The sequence below is a fragment of the Cinclus cinclus genome, chromosome 1, assembly GCF_963662255.1.
Source record: "Cinclus cinclus chromosome 1, bCinCin1.1, whole genome shotgun sequence".
NCBI lineage: Eukaryota > Metazoa > Chordata > Aves > Passeriformes > Cinclidae > Cinclus > Cinclus cinclus.
The window spans coordinates 120,404,264-120,422,908 of NC_085046.1; the positions used below are offsets into that span (position 1 = coordinate 120,404,264).

Below are 18,645 nucleotides of genomic sequence, written 5' to 3' on the forward strand. Positions count from 1 at the left end.
GGAGAGAAAGATGGGCTGCAGTAAGCTAAATGTAAGAAGGAACAGAAGAGAAGGAGGGACGCATATATTGGTGGAAATCTGTATCTCCTGGACCCAGAAACTGCCTCAGACACCAGCTAATTTTACAAGATAAGTTACATGCATGTCCACATTCCAGAGGACAAGAGTGAAGCCTTGATGGCAATGCTACGATTCTGGCTGAAGAGCTTCATCTTCCCCCTCCCATACCTGAAAGCCTTGAATCCTTGCCAAATATTCCAGCTGTTTTGAAGGCTGCACTGTAGAACAGGGGGAAGCAGGAGATACTCCTTTTAGACCTATGGCTTCGGCAGTTGGGGACGTTCCATTCATGAGAAGTTCCCTGGCAATCGTGGCCGTGCTATTTGTTGTAGGAGATATGCTGAAGAAAGAGCTAGAAGTCTGGCTCATTTCTTTGGATGACAAATAGCTTACAGTGGTACCAGGGGCTGATTTGTTGCGGCTTGCTTCCATCTCTTGATATACATCAGGAGAGAGATGGAGTATTCCCTTTGGTGCTGAAAACAAAACCAAAGACCATTCTCATTACTTTAGAATGGGTTTGACATGTAGACAATTTTCATTAACATATTTTACAGTGAAAAACAAAGTAAGAATTTAGAAGCAGGGTTTTTTTTTATAGTAACTGTAAATGAACTCACCTAATTTATTTAGAAACAAAGCAGATCTGAAAGTGCCCATCTTCTTTCCTTTCCCCGACTCTTTTTAAAATAGTACAAACCTTAACTTTAAAACTGTGGCTAACATAGAATACTCAATATGAGAAAAAATGTTTGGAGACCTACAAACCATGAGGAACAGATGTTTCTTCAAAATGGTACCACAATCATTATTTCTCTACATTCTTCTACCTCCTAGCTTATACAATAATTTAGGTTGTTTTTTCACAAATAATTTAAACTGGTCTATATCAGCACTGTTGCCACCAGAAGTAGTTTAGTTTTTTCTCCCACCTACACCTAGTGTTTGTACTCCCCAGCTGCTCTACTGCCAGCACCAGCACCTGTAGGACCATGCAGGAATATCCATGGGAATGACCTGCTGGAGGCAGCCACACTGAAGGGCAGTGTGGCTCCTTGCAGTAGCAGCACTGCCTCAAGTGCTGGCTTAAAGTGTCTGCTGAATAACAAGGGCAGCCTGGGTTAAAAAAAAAATCTTAAATTGCCCCACAGCCACAGTGTTACTGTGCTAATGACTCTGATGTGACTGACTGCTCTGCAGTGAAGAGGAATTTATTTATTTATTTGCATATCCTATATTGGATCCCAGAAACCTGGGGTTTTTGAGCTTTCTGTGCTTTCTGGCACTGACCCCCTGGAGAACACAGCTTTTGACCTGAAGGCCTTGGAGAAGGCTTCTAAATTTGAGTGATGAAGTTAAAATCACAGATGTGTAGTTAAATAGAAGTGTGTGCTTTCACATGGTGAAGGGTTTTAAATTTGAGGTTTTTATAATACAGTAATAGATATGGGACAAGATGGAGGATTTTGGGTGGTGTCTCTTTCGGCGATCATCTTCCTTCTTCTTCATGGTTTCAGGTAGTAATTTCTGGTTGGACAGTTAGTGCTGCACTGAATGCCAGGGGAATTTGGTTATTGGGTCAAAAGCATAAGTAATATAGATGTTAATTCTCTACTGGACTGTTTAGCTTTAAGAGACCTTTGCAGCAGCTAGATTTCTCTCCATTTTGCTCGTTTCTGGAAGGTGGCTAGAACACTTTGTACTTTTTGATATGATTCAATAAACAACCAAGCCTGAACACAAGAAAATCCGTTTCCTTCATGCATTTTTTAATCCTGGCTCTGTGAAGGCAGAAGAGACTGAGACAAACTACTAATTAAGTGGTGCAAACTCCCACCACTGTTACAAAAAAAAATCTTAAATTGCCCTGCAGCCACAGTGTTATTGTGCTAATGACTCTGATGTGACTGACTGTTCTGCAGTGAAGAGGAATTAATTTATTTTTTTATTTAGCTGCATATCCTATAGTTTTCATCCTATAGTTTTCAAACAGCTACTTGCCTTCGAGAATGTTTACACTGAAAAAGGAAAGCATACATGTGTCCTTCTTATTATCAATAGGAGTTAAGGTGAACATTAAAAAGAGCTAAATTTATTAATGTGAATTACTTCTAAACATTTCCAGTGACATGCAAATTTGGGGTAATGTATCTATATTTAAACACTTTTGATACCTTTTTAGAAGATATCTTAACCCTAAACCTGCTTGGAAACAGAAGTACATACTTGATCTGTGTTGCTGATAGTCCTATGCATGGACCTGTGCAGAATTAAGTCTAAAGTTTGCTAGTTTTCTTAAACAATGAAGCTATTTTTAGAAACACAACCAGTTGGCTGATACAAGAGAAAAACCTTTTTCTTATTATAAATACATCAGAAAATGAGTTTGAAATGTGTAATTTCATATTAAGAACATACTTTAATCTTCTAGCATATAATATGAGTGAATCTGAGCCATATGGTGTTTCATTCTAGGGATAATAAACCTGTTTGTTAACTGATTTAGTAATCCCAAGAGAAATCAAAGGGTTCAATGCTTAAGTCATTTGCAGTACATATTAATCTCAGAAAGTAAAATAAATTCAAAGAAGAGGAGGAAATTAATTTCCAGTACCTAGGAAAGATTCCTCTAATCCTACAAGTGCAAGTAAGTAGTTTTAAATAAAATGTCTACCACAAAGAGAAGACTCAAAAAATATTACCTATAATTAATACCCCCATTTTCAACTACATGGTAAAAATGGAACTTCCTCACTGCTGCCTCAGCATACTGCTTACAGGTGAATCTTTTAATTGATTAACTCATACATTTGGCTTTTAAATTCATACTGCTTTTAGAAATCTGGAACATGTGCTTATATAATGTACAACGACATATCTGTTATTCACCTGATTGTTCTCCCCACCCACCTCCATAGGGCTGGGGAATCTGGTTGGATCCTGAACATTAAGGCTGCTTTTACCTACTTTAGAACTGGTTCTAAAAGCAGTAGACTGAACTCCAGAGCTAAGCACGATTTCAAGACAATGCTGCTGGGAAAGATGGAGGATAGGATCCCTAAACTTACTTTTTCTCCATCTGGGACAATTTCAAACATAATCTAATAGATAAATAACTGTGTAAATACACAGCATTATTTTATGGTGCATTATCACTATATGAGAAGAGAGATTTTACAGGCTTTCCTTGTGGCTGAACCTCCAAGGCCTACCTCTATATTTTTAAAGTCTTACACAAGACATAAGATTAATGAAAATTGGAAAAAAAATTATAACACAGATCTTGATAGTTGACCTTAGGTTACAAAACCAAACAGCAATAAAAATACTAAGTGGCAGGTGTTCACCACCTCCTAAGAACTGCCCACTGTAAATCTGATTTCCCACGAATATTTCAGAAACAGAAATGAAAACTGAGCAAAAGATAAAAGTCTACTTGTTTAGAAATAACATGATATTAGCCCCCCCAAACAATTTTAGAAAAACACAGTACAATGTTAACTTAAAAAAAAAGGTTTAAAGAAGTTTAAAATCAAGTCCAGTGCTGCAGATGTCCGTTCCATTGATGTAATATTACTTAAAACAAACATTTTACATGCTTTCTCAGCCATTTCACTGTTTTTACATGATCCACCCAAATATCTAACTGCTGTCTGGAACAATGGTTTGGAATACTTCCAGATTACTAAGCTTTCTAAATGTTAAAATAACTAATATGTAGCATATGATGAATAGAAAGATATTGAGCAGAGTATAGCAAATGCTCTTAAAGTACTGACTTTAATGGTGATGTTAAATTAATAATAGTACTTTTACACTTTGCAACACCTTACTGCTAAAGACTTCAAAGTGCTTTATAAGCAATAATTAATTTAAATCATACATTGGCTCTGAGAGGCAGATATTATATTACCATCATTGATTATCTCTGGAAACAAAGTAATGTAATATTCTAGACATTACATTAATGTAGTTGCGAGATATTAACTTTTTATATTCAGGGCCTATGTTTCATGAAGCCTCTTACAAACTTGTTTTAAAAAGCCAATAGAAACTTGGTCTCTTTGAAAACTTGTATAAAACATGTATCAATTGTAATTCATTATCTATTTTTAACATATTACTGAGGATATTTTATATATCATTCCTCACTGTTGCCTGCTTGCTTCCACTCTGCTGTATTAGAGGAAAGTGTATAAATATATTTAGTTACAGTAGTAGAGTTATCAAATGACAAGGAATACAGAAACAACAGAGGATTAGGAGCAAGAACAGAAGAACCCTTCCTAAATTATCTTAATTTGTCTTCTAACAATCAGTTAATTAAAAAGCATGGGAGAAAGAAATACTATCCTCTAACACCTTTATGCATTGCAGAAGAACATCTCCAGGCAAACATTTTCATTCTTTTTAAATTTTCAGCTAAGAAAAAGTCTTGGACTTTTGTGTCTGCTAAATGTTTATCCCATACAGCTTCACCATACTCGACAGAAAGAATTACAATTATTAGGAGTCACAGAATCTATAACAGACCAACAACACTGCACCTTCTGCTGGACATTAACTTAGAGGCACATTTATGATACATGTTAAAATAATTTACATTTATATTATCTAAACCTGTGGGCAAATGTGCTACAAAAATATGCAGGCCAGCTATGCAATGTAATCACTAACATTTAAAAAACATGTCTTACTCATCATTGTCAGTAATTGTTAGCAGTCTCTCATAATCTTCTGAAGTCTATGAAAGCACACCAAAGACCTTCCTCACCTAAGAATAAATTTCTTCATCTTCTATTGTCTACTTTTCCTGTCATGTACTAGATAACTGCAAAATAGCTTGGACTCCAAGGCAAATGTATGAATAAGATACAAAATGGCCCAACAATCCCTCACAAGCCTTGCCCTGGAAATGTAATCTCAGTGCTTTGATTGCACTTTTTTTTCACAGCAGCCATAATAGAGACAATCTCTAAAATTTCTGCTTGAGTGATTTTATTTTTATCCTTAACCTTTTCTCTTCAGTGTCCCCTCAGCTGGAAAGACAGGGGGACATTTCTACAAAAGAGTCCTCCACAAAAGACTCCTCCACTTTCTGGAGTTTGTGGTAAACAAAACTAATCATTAGAAGAACTGTCTGTGTGCGGAATGAGATGAAGAGCAACTGACAATATTACTGCACAAGCTTCGATGTACTAAGACCGCAAAAATAGGATTTGCTGATACAGGAACAGTGACATGTTACTCCACAGCAGTGGGCTACTAAATTAAGAGAAGTTCAGAGTGATGACAGCATTGCCTGCACACTCACAGCTACTAGAGTCTACACAGGTACCACTGGTGTCCTATTTCCAATTTTCTGTTTCTGTCAGGAAGATCAGAAAACATGAGGAGTTGAGATTTCAATTTTATCATTCAACTTCACAGGATGACCTACAAAATCAGGCTTGTGTTGTCAATCTGCACACACAGACACACACACACATATATATGTCAGTGCTAATTTTCTATACATAATCAGTACTGTAGGGATACTCTTCCTCTGCCTTCACTCAATGACTTCTCTGGTTCAGGGGCACTCACTGACTTTTCATATTTGTACTTTGTCTAAACCACAACTTTTTTTCTTTCTCAGAGAATACAGTTTTCTCCCCAGGTTCTTGCTCATCCTACAGAAAAGTTATACTTGTTCATGGGTCAGAAGCAGTGCTAGCTGCAATATGACTTCCCTTGACCCTGCTGAAGGGCACATGCTCTTCCCTACACTACAGCCAGTGATATGGGACGTGGCACAAAGGAGTGCTTTCAAGTCTTGTGCAATGATATGGAGTAAACCATGGTATAATTCTGTATATGACATTCTCATAAATTAAGTTTGGCACCCTGGTATTTGAAATAACCCATCACTAGATGAAGAAATGACTGTTAATAAGGAAATAATCAGTATTTTTGGAACTGAATAAAATACTTGATAGATAATCATCAAAAAGCTTGCTTTCAGATTATGCTATCTGTAGTTACATTGAATAAAGCCTTCTTATAATGTAGTACATAAAGCACAGGGAAAAATCCTGTTGTAAGGCTGTAAGAATGGAAAGTTAGAATTCCATCTAATCCTGACTTCACAGATTTGTACATTAAAATGGACAAGAACTTAAGAGATATGGGGGATACTCAAATGCAACAATTACTCCCTAGAACTGGCAGGTTCTCAACATGCCCTAAAATATGGCTCATTACAAATCTATTGACATTAAAAAAAAGAGAGAATTTACAAAACCAAATTACCACTTCAATAACAAGATGGAAAAAATGTAAATATTATAACAAAAAGAAATTATGGTTTTATACCCCAGTCAGTGTAAAAGGCTATTTATATACTAGAATATTTTCAGATTTTATTACCTCAGTAGGAACTCAGAAAAGGTCAGTCAAACAATTGAATAGGCAAATAGTATGGCCATTATGTTGTCAGCAATTGTCTACACACAATCTTGGCTTGAAATACCAAGCTGCAATCATTACCTACTTAACACAGCTATCCGTGGTATTTCTCAGTCACCAGCTACTGCAGTATTCAGACACAAAAAAATGTTTTATTACACAATGTCTTTCAATCAAAAGATCTCATCTACATGACCTTAAACAAACCGATGTTATATAAAGCCACTCATTAAAATACTAACTTTGTTTAACCTTAAAATAACCATGACACAGATGTAGATACTATTTAGGTCTTCATAAGATCAGGTCTTGATATCCCCAATTTGACTGGACTATTTTCTGTGTAGCCAAAACAGAAATTTAATTATTGCATGAATTAAACTGCATGCATTTCTGAAACATTAGGCATTTAACTCACATGAGGAAAGTCGTTTGAATTCTCCCCCAGCTTTACTCCTGCTTGAATATGTAAGATTTTTGGCAAAAAATAAGATATAGTGTTTGCAGTGGGGAATTTCTACAGGATATTCTATTCATGAAACATTGATGAAACATCTATACCGTAAGTTTTAAATAATTTCTGTATCATAATTGTCCAGCAAAATGTCCATGTACCAACATAACCAAAGATTAAGACTGCGCAGGTTCAGAAAAAGATCAATCAAAATACAGAAGGAAAGTCAGTATTCTTATCAGAAAAGAAGATCTGCAAATTTGGAGCAGAAGCAAATCAAGCTAGTGAGCTGGCAGATCAAGGTGCTTGCAACAGCTGCAAGAAAGTGATGTTTGTGGGGGAAAAGCAATTTAGGAGAGTGCCTAAGTGCAAGTGAGGCAACCTGTGCAGGCAAGACTATTCATTAACAGATTAGGAGGGGAATGAGAATGGTGATGATGAAAACAAAGGCCTGACCCACTCGGAGAAGAGATGAAAGAATGAGCAAATCTACTAGACAAGGACAGAGAGGTTGCTGAAGCTAAGAAGGCCAAGGGGGCCATCAACAAGCACAGCATATGTATGAGTGAGGAGGAAATCAAAGGAGGAGAAAGCACTGTTTGATGTTGAAAGGGTGTGGAGGAAAGAGTGGAGAATTAAGTTTTAGCTCTGACAGCAACAAACTTTCAGCTCAGGAGATTCAATTTTTCAAGGACATTATTATCCTACACTAAGGGTGAGGTACATGGTAGGTTTCAGGTTGGAGGGAAGGGATTTGGAAAAGGACAAAAGACTCCAGAAAAGTGAAAGTAGTTAGAGTAACACTGTACTAAGGTGAATTGTGTGATACTGCTCCATTTTCTCACCTGAAGATAGAAAACCAAATTCAGACAGTTAGCATAATTACATAATTAAATTTGAATTTGAGGGTTAACACTAGAAAGAGCTCTGCATTTCTACTTCATGCACAGATTTTTTCAAAGGAATAGACCAGCAACTGTGAATAAATGTAATTCATATCAGCCTTTTAGGAGACTGGTATAAACAAAACAATATATTATCTGAAATTATCTCTATCCATAGAGCTGGCTATCTTCTGCCATGGTGGCTGCTTCCTCTTATACATTTTGTACATCAAAAGTTTGATGGCTAAGCAGTCTCCCAGACAGGTGATTTGTGTTGCCTCTTGTCCTGAGAGCACCCAAACCACAGACCTCATAGCCCAGAGTCTGTATTTCTTACATATGCACAATCAATACTACTCTAGAACCAGGCAGCAGGTTTCTTGCAACTATTTCTTTTTAACCTGTATCTAAAATAGGCAGAATATCTGTAAACCAGCCTGAGAACACCTGAGTACCTATCTGCACTTTCATTCACAAGAGCTTCAATCAACAGGCAAACTATAGTCATGATTACTTTAGATCTCTCCTTCCCTGTGAATTTCCTGTATTTTAATGGCATTTGATTTTTCCTTTTTTGTCTGCAAATTGTATCAGATATACATCTCCAAAAGGCAGCTGCTGTTATCCAGATTACTCTGCATTCCATGAATACTCTCCTTCTGCTGAAGACTCTGGCCACATGCTTAAAACACTAGACTCTTTATAAATATACATTGTACTTAAAATTCAGTAAAGAAATCTTCATCTCTGAAGATACAAAACTTGCAGAATGTTAAGCACTTAACTGAGCATCTCAAAAGGGGAAATGTGGGAAAAGGATCAAGATCACTTGCAGTTGCCTTATCCTCAAGAGTTGAGCCCAAATCCCACTCACACCTAAAAATGCTAATTTGGCTCTTGTCACTAGTTCTCAAAACGGCAAAGAAAAAATAACACTCCCTTCCCTGTTTTGTTAATATGTTTTGTGATATTGGGTGCTCTAGAAGTTTTCTCAACTATTAAAAAAAATATATGCAAGCTGCATTTAATTGGTATTATGCTGGATAAAATTATTTACATTGTTAGATGAAACTGAAAAATGACACATCAGTTATTAATAATGCTAAATGTAACATGGATTTCCTAGCTTCCCTAATCTAGGAAAGAAACAAAATTGAACAAATCTCCTCTGCTTCTAAATTTAATTTTCCTGTGTCTTCAGTTAGAAAGAAAATTTAATTAGAAAATTACCAAATTAACTCAGCAGTTACAGAGGCAAGGTATTATTTAAACATAACCCACTGTGATAAGAGACTCTAGACAAGGCTATGAGACATATAAAGTGAGGACAAATGGCTCAGCTGAAGGAACTGCTCCATTGATGGTATAATGTTCACCTGACAGTTTGTTAGCTAAAGAAAATCCCCACAAAACAAAACAAAAATATCAAAATGAACAGATGGAAAATACTGTTCTGTGGCCTTTCACCAAGTAAGTGGTATTGTCAATCCCATTACTGTGGTTTCTAGCCAGAATGGCAAATAATTCAACAAACATTTAGGGATGTATCAATGTAACTCCTAGCAAGAGGGCAATATAATTGACAAAGTTGAGTCAATTTGGAAGCAACTCAGAAGCCAAGTCCAATGTAACAGCATTTTTCTTAAGCAAAAATACACACAATCCACTATAAATCACCTTTGAAATATAACCAAATGAATTATGTATTTCAGCAAAATATAACACACAAACATTCCAATTAAAATGTCCAAATTACAAAACAAAAACTTTATTCCCAAACTCTAGACTTCTGCTCCTGTTCATGGAAACACAGGGGTATTAAATTATCTACTGGAAGTCTTCACCAAAATCCCCAGTTGAAAAACAAACAATTAGAGGACTACATAAAAAATATTCTAAAACTATTGAGGACCAGAACTAAAAAATTCACATAAATTTTGTCTCCTTCAGTATGAAGATATATTAGTATGTAAAATTTCATAAATACATAATTTACGTTGCATTTAGTTTCTCCAAAAAGCTGGTGAAGAAACATCTAAGTAAAGAATCTGAATGTAACCATACATTTAGGGCTTACAGTAATACCAAGTCTTTCTGTATTTTTTATATTTCTTAATTTATATTTCTTAGTCTAATATTGAAGTAGACTTTTAAAAGTACTAAAATAAATGTTATTTGCAGGAAAATATCAAATTTTCTCATTACAGACTTAAGAAACTCTTCAGAATATCTATTTTCTTTTTTCTCTCCTTTTTTTTTGTCACTGAGAAAAATTGTATGAGGTCAGGTATCTTTGTTCCTTAGGAGATCATCTGCTCCTGCTGCTCATTTACCATCTGAAATCATAATCATCTGTTGGTGACAATCTAATCATCTTCACAGTAACTAATTGTGATGTCACAAACAAATGGTTATGATTTCAGGTGGTGAACAAACAGCAGGAGCAGATGTACTCCAAAGAACAAAGACTGTAAAGTCATGCACGAATCCCTAGTAATAAAATGTTAGGCAAGAAAAACAGAGTCTGTCCTTTACAGAGAGGTAGGATTGCTCTGAATGTGTTTGTTTGTTTTTTTTTAATTATCAGTTTTTCATTACCATGTAACTCCCAAAACTGTTAGAAATAGGTAAAGAAAAACTATATGATGGAAAACTGAAGTCGGGAAACATGTAAAAACAGTTATGATCATTTTTTTCTTTCTTAAAATTATAATATGTAAAAACACAGTTGCATTTACTTTTCTTTTTATACTGCTCTTTGTAGTTCATGTACAGCTTCTCCTAGAACACATCTCTGTATGATGTTTGTGATTACCCCATCCAGAAATACAAAACAAAAATATGTTCCCATGAAAATGCACTTTGTAACAGGATTGTTTGTTTGTTGCTTCTTTGTTTCTGTTGATAACTGCTTAAGTCAAATAAAGAGACATAAATGAGATTCTGTTTACAGTAAACATCCTCTGTATGGGCTGCAAATGCTTCTGGTCTGCCCAGAGTCTCTCAAAGTCTCTTCCAGAAGCATAAGGGAAAAAAACTCGGTCAATAGTCTTGCCATTTCATATGTGAAGAATGTCAAAGATATCCCAAGCCAAGAAACCAATAGCTTTGTGTTTCATCTTTCTTTGAAATTGTGAAATGAAAAAGAAAGGTAAAGAATTAAACCTGTGGGAAGAAGCTTTGCCAGTGAGTAGGAGGAACAGAAGTGAGGTTTGCCACATGGATAATGCAAGAGTGACATGATTGAGATCAGCAGGAGAAGTTAATTTTCAAGAATATTTAACAGGGAATACTAAATATATATTGAGCTAGTAATTAGGAGGATACAGACTGTAGGGTATTTCTGAGCAAAAACAAATGACATTGTAAGAGTACAATGAAATCTGCTCTTCAACTGTAGTAAAATATAGAACTGTTATTTTGTTTTCTGTTGTATTGAAATATACAAATTCCCTTTACTATTCCAGTTTTATTTGACTCAGATGGAAACACAGGACATTATGCACATGAAGAAAGACTATTTGTCTGCAAAAGGAAACTGATGCACAATACCCTGCCCTAGCAGGACACAATAGTTTTCCTGGAATAAAATTACTGGAAATATGAATAAAAGCTGCCAAATGGTAGATGTAGCAATCTCAGAGCCTCAGATTTTGAAGACCACTGAAAGTTAGGTTTATGTTAACGAGAAATGCAAACTGTATATTTCTCTTCTGAGAAGGATACAAAAGGGAGGAAGCTGCTCAATTTGCCCTCTTTTAAAGCTTCCTAACTTAAAAAAATACTTAAAATCTTCAAGAGTAAATTCACCTACCAAAAGTGTTGTTCTTAAAAATAAACTAGTATATTCACACCTGAAAGGATGTGATATTTTTGATCTTAAAGTGTGGAACTTGTTTGGAAGTGCCTTTAAAAAGCCCTGCACTTCACAGGTGTATGAGAGAACAAGAACAAAAGTGATTTCTCTTATTCAAAACACCATGACAGTGTTCAAAGTCAGACTGAATAAGTACTTGAGCAATCTGGTCTAGTGGATGATGTCGCTGCACATGGCAGGGGTGGTTGGGACTAGAGAATCTTTAAGACCCATTCCGATCCTTTAACATTCTATGATACACTTTAATCACCTGCTCATTATGAATGTCGCTTCTAAATTGCAACCCTCAAAAAAAGGGGCTAAGAGATTAAGAACAGTGGTCTCTGAACACATGCTCTGTGTCCATTGGCATGCTAGGTCCATCTCCTTCAACTTCCAATTTACTTGTAGATCAGAAGAATGGAAATGAATGCACTGTCCGTTACAAAAGTGTTCCAGAATGAAAACTTGTTTCTGTACTATGCTCTGGTGGCTGCAAAAAGTTATGTGAGCAGGTCATCTTGTAAAAATAAGTTATTTGGTCAGCAGAACTTTAAAATATAATTTCTGTTAATCTTGTCTCCTGTTGAATGAGTCTATCTTTGTGTTCTCCTTCTAGATTTGGATTTACAGGTATAACTGTCTATGTTGTCTTCAGCAGCCTAAGAGATTGCTTTTCCTTGTTGGTTTAACAGAAGATTGTGGTTTCATCTCTAAGTATCTTTGCTCTAAGACACTGCAAGGACAGGAGAAAAGCTATAGGTTTTATTCTGCTGTCTCAAACTCCAAGATGTTAACATTTGAAGATATTTTGCAGGCCTTGTCCTTAAGAGATTTTGACAATACAAACACAAATCATTTAAAAGTGTTGATGAGGGTTGGTGACAGGGCCATAAGAAAGCAATTAATAGGAAATCTTAGATCCTGTAGAATCCTTCCTTTCAGGGAAACACAATGACACGTGCTGAATCCAAGATCATTTTAAACACTAGCAAACTGTTATGTAGGTTGAAGCACAAATTATTCCTCAGTCTCTGAGGTGACTGGGAAGATTATATGTATAATGGAACACTACTGAAACTCCTTAAAACCTGCTTTTAAGACCAAGTCTTTCAGACGTATATAGGCAAGAAATAGAAGGTAGGCCATGTGTGTGTCCATGTCTGTACAATCTTTAGTTGTGGGAGATAATGTTTGGGACCCTTAAGAAGTTCAAAACTATACACAGTTCTAGAGAAGAATCCAGGGCTCATGAAAAAGTGATAAGTACTATTTACATTATCTTTACCACTTTAAACAGCAAAAAACTAGTTATAAACTCACCAAGTTCTGTCCTATTCTTTACCTGTTGCATTGAAACCAAATTCAGTCTTCACCAACAAGGTTTCTTGGGCTTTTGTGTCTTATACACAAAGCTCAAGGAGGCGAGGAACTACCAGCAGCAGAACCTCATCAGAGTCAAGGATGTTGTGAGAAAAACTGGAAGTCAGGCCATATAAATAACAAAATCTCAGAATTGCAGATTGGGTCAGATTGGGAGGGACCACAGTGGGTCACCTGGTCCAACCCCTCTGCTTAAGCAGGGTCATCCCAGAGCACATGGCACAGGATTGTGTCCAGATGGTTCCTGAAGATCTCCAGTAAAGGAGACTCCATAAGCTCTCTGAGCAACCTGTTCCAGGGCCCAGTCACCTGGACAGTAAAGTTCTTCCTCATATTCAAGTGGAACATCCTATGCATCCACTGTACCAAATGGGACATATCTTAGTGTGCTGAGTCAACCAGTTTGCATCATTATGAGGCCACTCTGTTCTCTTCAACAAGTCATGGAGATCAGAAGAACTTTCCAGTGCCTGGAGAAATGCATTATACTCAAAAAAGGCAGGCTGGTCAGCCTCAGTCTAGTCCCTGGGAAAATGCAGTCCTGTTACAGCCATTTGTGGGCACACAGTGTAATTGCCTTCCATGATAAAATGACTGGTTTTATGAACGGAGAGCAGTGGATGTCATTTAGCTTGGTTTTAGCAAGGATTTTGACACCATGTCTCCCACAGCATCCTTGTCTCTAAGCTTTTTAGTGCCTAGGTAGATAAATTCCTAGATAATGGAAATCTGTTGGGACCCAATAACATCCTTCCAATATCGAAGATGTTGTCAGAAAAGATGGAGGCAGGCACATTACTGAGGTATATAGCAGAAGAACAGGAGATGATAGTCATAAACAAACAGGAGATGTTCTGACAAAGATAAAAGGAAAAAAAAATCAGTGTGAAAATAGTTAAGCACTGGAACAGGCTGCTCAGAGAAGCTAAGGAACCTTCACCCCTGGAGAACTGTCAAAAACCCATAAGCAACTTCACTCTCAGCTCTGCACTGACTGTGCTTTGAGCAAGCAGTTTAGGTGACCTCCTAAAATCCCTTACAAACTGAAGGATTCAATGATTCAGTGAGTAAATACTAAAAATTTCCTTGTTCCTGCAATCATTCATACATACACTCAAACACAGGACACTCAGGGGTTAATTCATCTGCAACAAAAAACCCTAAAATATTTACAAAAACCATTTCAGTTGTCTTGTATAATCCAAAACATACAGAGACAAAGAGAAATAAGTATCAATATAAATCTCAAAAGCAATACTTACTGTTACTTGTTGTCTCAGGAAACCCAACATTTTGGCCATTCCAACTTTTGTTTTCTCCAAGCTGAAACAGGTAGAAGAAGACAAGTAAGTAAAGAGCAAACTTGTCCCTAAACAGAACATTCCTATTTATAAATTGAGTTGAATATACTGAAAAGGGTCAGTTGAGACTGCCACATCTGTTCACAAAATTTTGCTAACTCATCTTATTTTTTGCCTAAGATAGGTTATTTGAGTAATGTACCCTTCATGAGTAAACATTAACAACTATTGCATAACACTGAAATATAAATGTTTCCCCAAGGACTAGGTTCAACTCAATATGTTACCAAATCAGACTTAAATAAAATTAAATGTTTTAAGCAGCTCTCAACTGAAAACATAAACAGCCAACAGAGAAATTACATTCTAAAACAAGAAAATCCTAATTACCGCCTATGAAGAATGTGTAAACACTATAAAGTATTTTGGGTGTAATTTAAAAATATTTACTTGTAAGGAATCAATTTAGTCACTGAAGTGGAAGTAAAAATGATTGCAATTTTCCATTATTTTAATATATTCTCAGAAAGGCTAATTGTCTTCAAATTAATTTTACTATTAATAATATAATTGATATTTAATACTGGATATAACTCTGACATGGAAAAGAGGAACAAGTAACATAGAGGTTCAGAATGAAGTCACTACTGAGGTTTACACAGTAAATAAGATGGCAATGTTCTAGGTTCATGTATAAAACTGAATAAACAGGTCCAAGCTTCCTCATTACTTAGGGGCTATTGACAACCAGCTCTATGAATGTGAAGCAAATGATCCTTTTCAGATTTCACTGGGATTTTCTATGCAAACAGAAAACCTCACAGCAAAGCAGGCTATATGCCAGAACAAAGTTGTAATCATTTGCTCTTGAAGATGGGGTTGGAAAGTGAAAGCGATTAGAAGGAAAATCAACCAACTGAAATCTGCCTCAGCCTCTCAGAGGCTGCATTAAGGCTGTTTAGATTACTACCACGTCATAATACAGACTACTAGATGATACATTTCACTTGGAAAAGAGGAGGGGACAGCACACTATGAAAAGCAGGTATTTCAACTATTGTTTCCCTGCTCTTCATCATCATGTACATCTCAAAAAGCCTTGGAAATGTGCAGTGAAAATGGAAGATATTTGACGGAAAGAGAAAACAGGCATTAAAATCAGCTTTCAAACTGGTTACCTACATCCATGCACTCTGATTTCATATAAGTTGTTTTATTTATACTATGAAGCAGGTAATACATATATTGGAAAATATGAGTGACAACAGTTCTTCATATGAATGAACCTATAAATGTTTGTATTTACTGCTGTAACAACAGCATGGTTTTGTCAGGAATCCATCCTGACCATCTGTAACATGATGCCAGCACAAGCACACTCTTACAATATGAGATTTCCAACTTTCCTCATTCTTCTCTTTTTTATTGTTTATTAAGTTGATCAGGACGGGGAATTTAACAACAATTCCTCTATGAGTAAGTGATCCTTAGCACCACTGCCTCACATGAATGCAATCTACCCTGGTTTTCTTCTCTCTAAGAGAATACAAGTGGCAAGAAGAAGCAAAAAGATGGAAACATGAAAAAAAATTATTGCAACTCTCCATTCTCATCCATAGAGCTAAAATTCTGACAACTGCAAAATGTCTCCCAGCATACCTCCAGATTGCTCTCCTCAAGGCTCTGCACAACCATTACTGATTTCTTTCAGGAACAAGTTTAACCCAGAAAAGAGCAGAGCCTTTACTGTTTTACATTACCTAGATTGTGCTGCCATCAGCACTACACATTGCTCTTATAACACTCCTAGGTCTCCATTAAAACAATAAATACAGTCACATTTTATGTACTAGGGTTAAGGAAAAAACCCCACTGAATTTGGTTTTGCTTATATTTTAAGGGAGGAGGAATGGAGTAAACTGAATTGAGGAAAAGGGGGAACAGGGAAAAAAGAATTGCCTTTTTTAACATCATCAAAAACCATACAAGTGAAAATTATCTGTTTAGATGCCAACCTGCTACATCAGCTAATCTACACTGGGATCCATTTTGGATTCAGTGAAACAAGTATCTTCTAATGGTATATCTTTATTGTGCAATTTATATGCAAGGAATTTTGCACTGCTAAAATTGATAGGGATCTAAGAGCTGTTTTCCCTCTTCCCCACCAGAGTTTAGTTTGAGAGTTAAAATTCTTTCAGCAACACAAACTAACTCATGCATCTCCAAATATGTCCAGTCTGTTATATACAGAAGATAAAACTAGATGCGCTAGATATTTTCGTGTCCTTAAATCCCAACAAAGCTTTAAAAATTTATTATGATTTTGTTCTGATACTGCCACTACATAAAAGTTGAGTACTTCAAATTTTTTGAATACATTAACACTTTCGTTCATTGTGTTCAGAATAATATTAGGCCATTTTACACTAGTCTACCAATCCTAAAATATCTACATCTGCAAGTATGCAATTAAGACTGATTTTCTAAAGACAATGCACTTGTAAGCAAGAGCTTAATAAATGTAGGGAAACAATGTAGTAGCATCCTTTTTTAGCCACTCAATTTTTTCAATGTAAGGACTTCAATGTAACCACAAGTTTCCACTATGTAGAACTCTCCAAAGCAAGTATGTTGTGGGCTGAATTTTTTCAGGTTTTATCTCTGAAAAATACTGAGTAAAATTAGTTCAGCCAATTTAAAATCCAATAATGAAACCCTATGTTTTCATATTAGAATAAAAAAAATAGATTTTTCTGTTCTGACTTATTTGTTTTATTAAAGCCATTGGGCCAAATTGGCAGTGAAGAAAAAGTTGATACTTCTGTACTATAGAGAGTATATTCTACATCAGAAATGTCTCAGAATTTTTTGGTCAAAATCAGTTGTCATTTGACTCTGTCAGAAGTTTTTTTTTAAATGGCCATATCTGCACAGTGTGTTCTCACTAGGAACATCATCCAGCTTCCAAGTACTCTGTTTAGAGTATTTCACACTTGTCTATGACTAAGACATATAGTGAAGAACATAGTGAAGGTGAGTGTGAACAGCACACATATTGTTGCTACTCTCAAGGGAGAGTGAAACAGAAGAAGGTGGGGCCAAGTAAGCAGTACAGTATTTATTTTTTCCTGATTAGGAATACAGAACATATAAAACAGAATATCTTCATATTTACATATACATAGATGTGTGTATACGTACTATAGTCAGATTTATCGTGTAGTCCTGGAAAAGCCCAACAGAACATTCTGTTGTCTACCACAATAAAAATACAAGTAATTATCAAAATACATACACACAGTGAGCCTGTATATGACAGAAGCTGTTTAGGGTCCACAGCTTAGTCAAATACCTTACCAAGTATCTTTTCAAAGTACAAAAGGGAAAACTTCTAACCCAAATTTTGGTTACAAAACCCCTCATCAATAAATTTAAGACGGGAGAGGAGTGCTAAGTTACAGATAGCTAACATGGAAATACATAATTGCAACACGTATGAATTTAAAATGTAATTCCTTCATTAAAAAAAAAGTGACACATTACCCGTCATCATATGTGAAAAGGCCATTACTTTTCTGTAATGCTTTTAGTGCACATGCAATGGGAAGATAAACACTGACTATTTCATATATGAAAATTACTAATGTTGTTCCTTTCTGGTCCCTGTGTTCCTTTGGGCTCTCATGGATGCCCAAAATGGAACAAAAGCAAGAGGCGTGTTCATCCCACTTTGTAAGTAGAAATAGGTTCATGGATCACATGTACACTTTTGCACACACACCATTCTATGAACTGCATTTCTGTTCCTAATGACTCTCACAGGAGCAGAGGCTGCACTTACTAAGTGTAGCTGTAGAGCTGTAGCTAAACAAAGACTAATCTGTGACAAGCAACTCCCCAAAACAGGTCATGCACAAGCTTAATCTTCCAGTCTTACTATGTGATTAGCTGATACAGCTTAAAAATCTAGACAAGGGTAATGTGTGGGCATCACAACAATTGGTTCTCACCTTTTCTGTCTGGTCTTGAAGAGGAGTAGAGGCTTTGTATCCCAACTGTAGCAACATTGCTTCTGCTGCATTTCTTTTAGCTATTTTCTTGTTTGGGCCTGTTCCAGTAGTAATGTCATTGCCTACTTTTACCTTAAAAAGAAAATATTGATTATAATCATGGTAAATGCAAGACTCCTTAATACCATGATATAATACTCTTGCTGATCTATTAACAGCTGTCAGCTCTTTTGATGAAGATGTGATC

General features: G+C 36.0%; 1 protein-coding gene across 2 annotated transcripts in view; it reads right to left on the reverse strand.

Annotated features, from left to right (window-relative positions):
* The window catches only part of STAU2 (staufen double-stranded RNA binding protein 2), a 149,951-nt gene that overhangs the window by 83,498 nt on the left and 47,808 nt on the right, over positions 1–18,645 (reverse strand). For both annotated transcript variants that reach the window (XM_062489605.1, XM_062489596.1), the window contains exons 9-11: positions 18,399–18,530; positions 14,347–14,407; positions 229–536 (exon numbers count right to left, since the gene is read on the reverse strand). In XM_062489605.1, the coding sequence (XP_062345589.1) occupies positions 229–536; positions 14,347–14,407; positions 18,399–18,530 (501 nt within the window). The remainder of the gene's footprint in view (positions 1–228; positions 537–14,346; positions 14,408–18,398; positions 18,531–18,645) is intronic.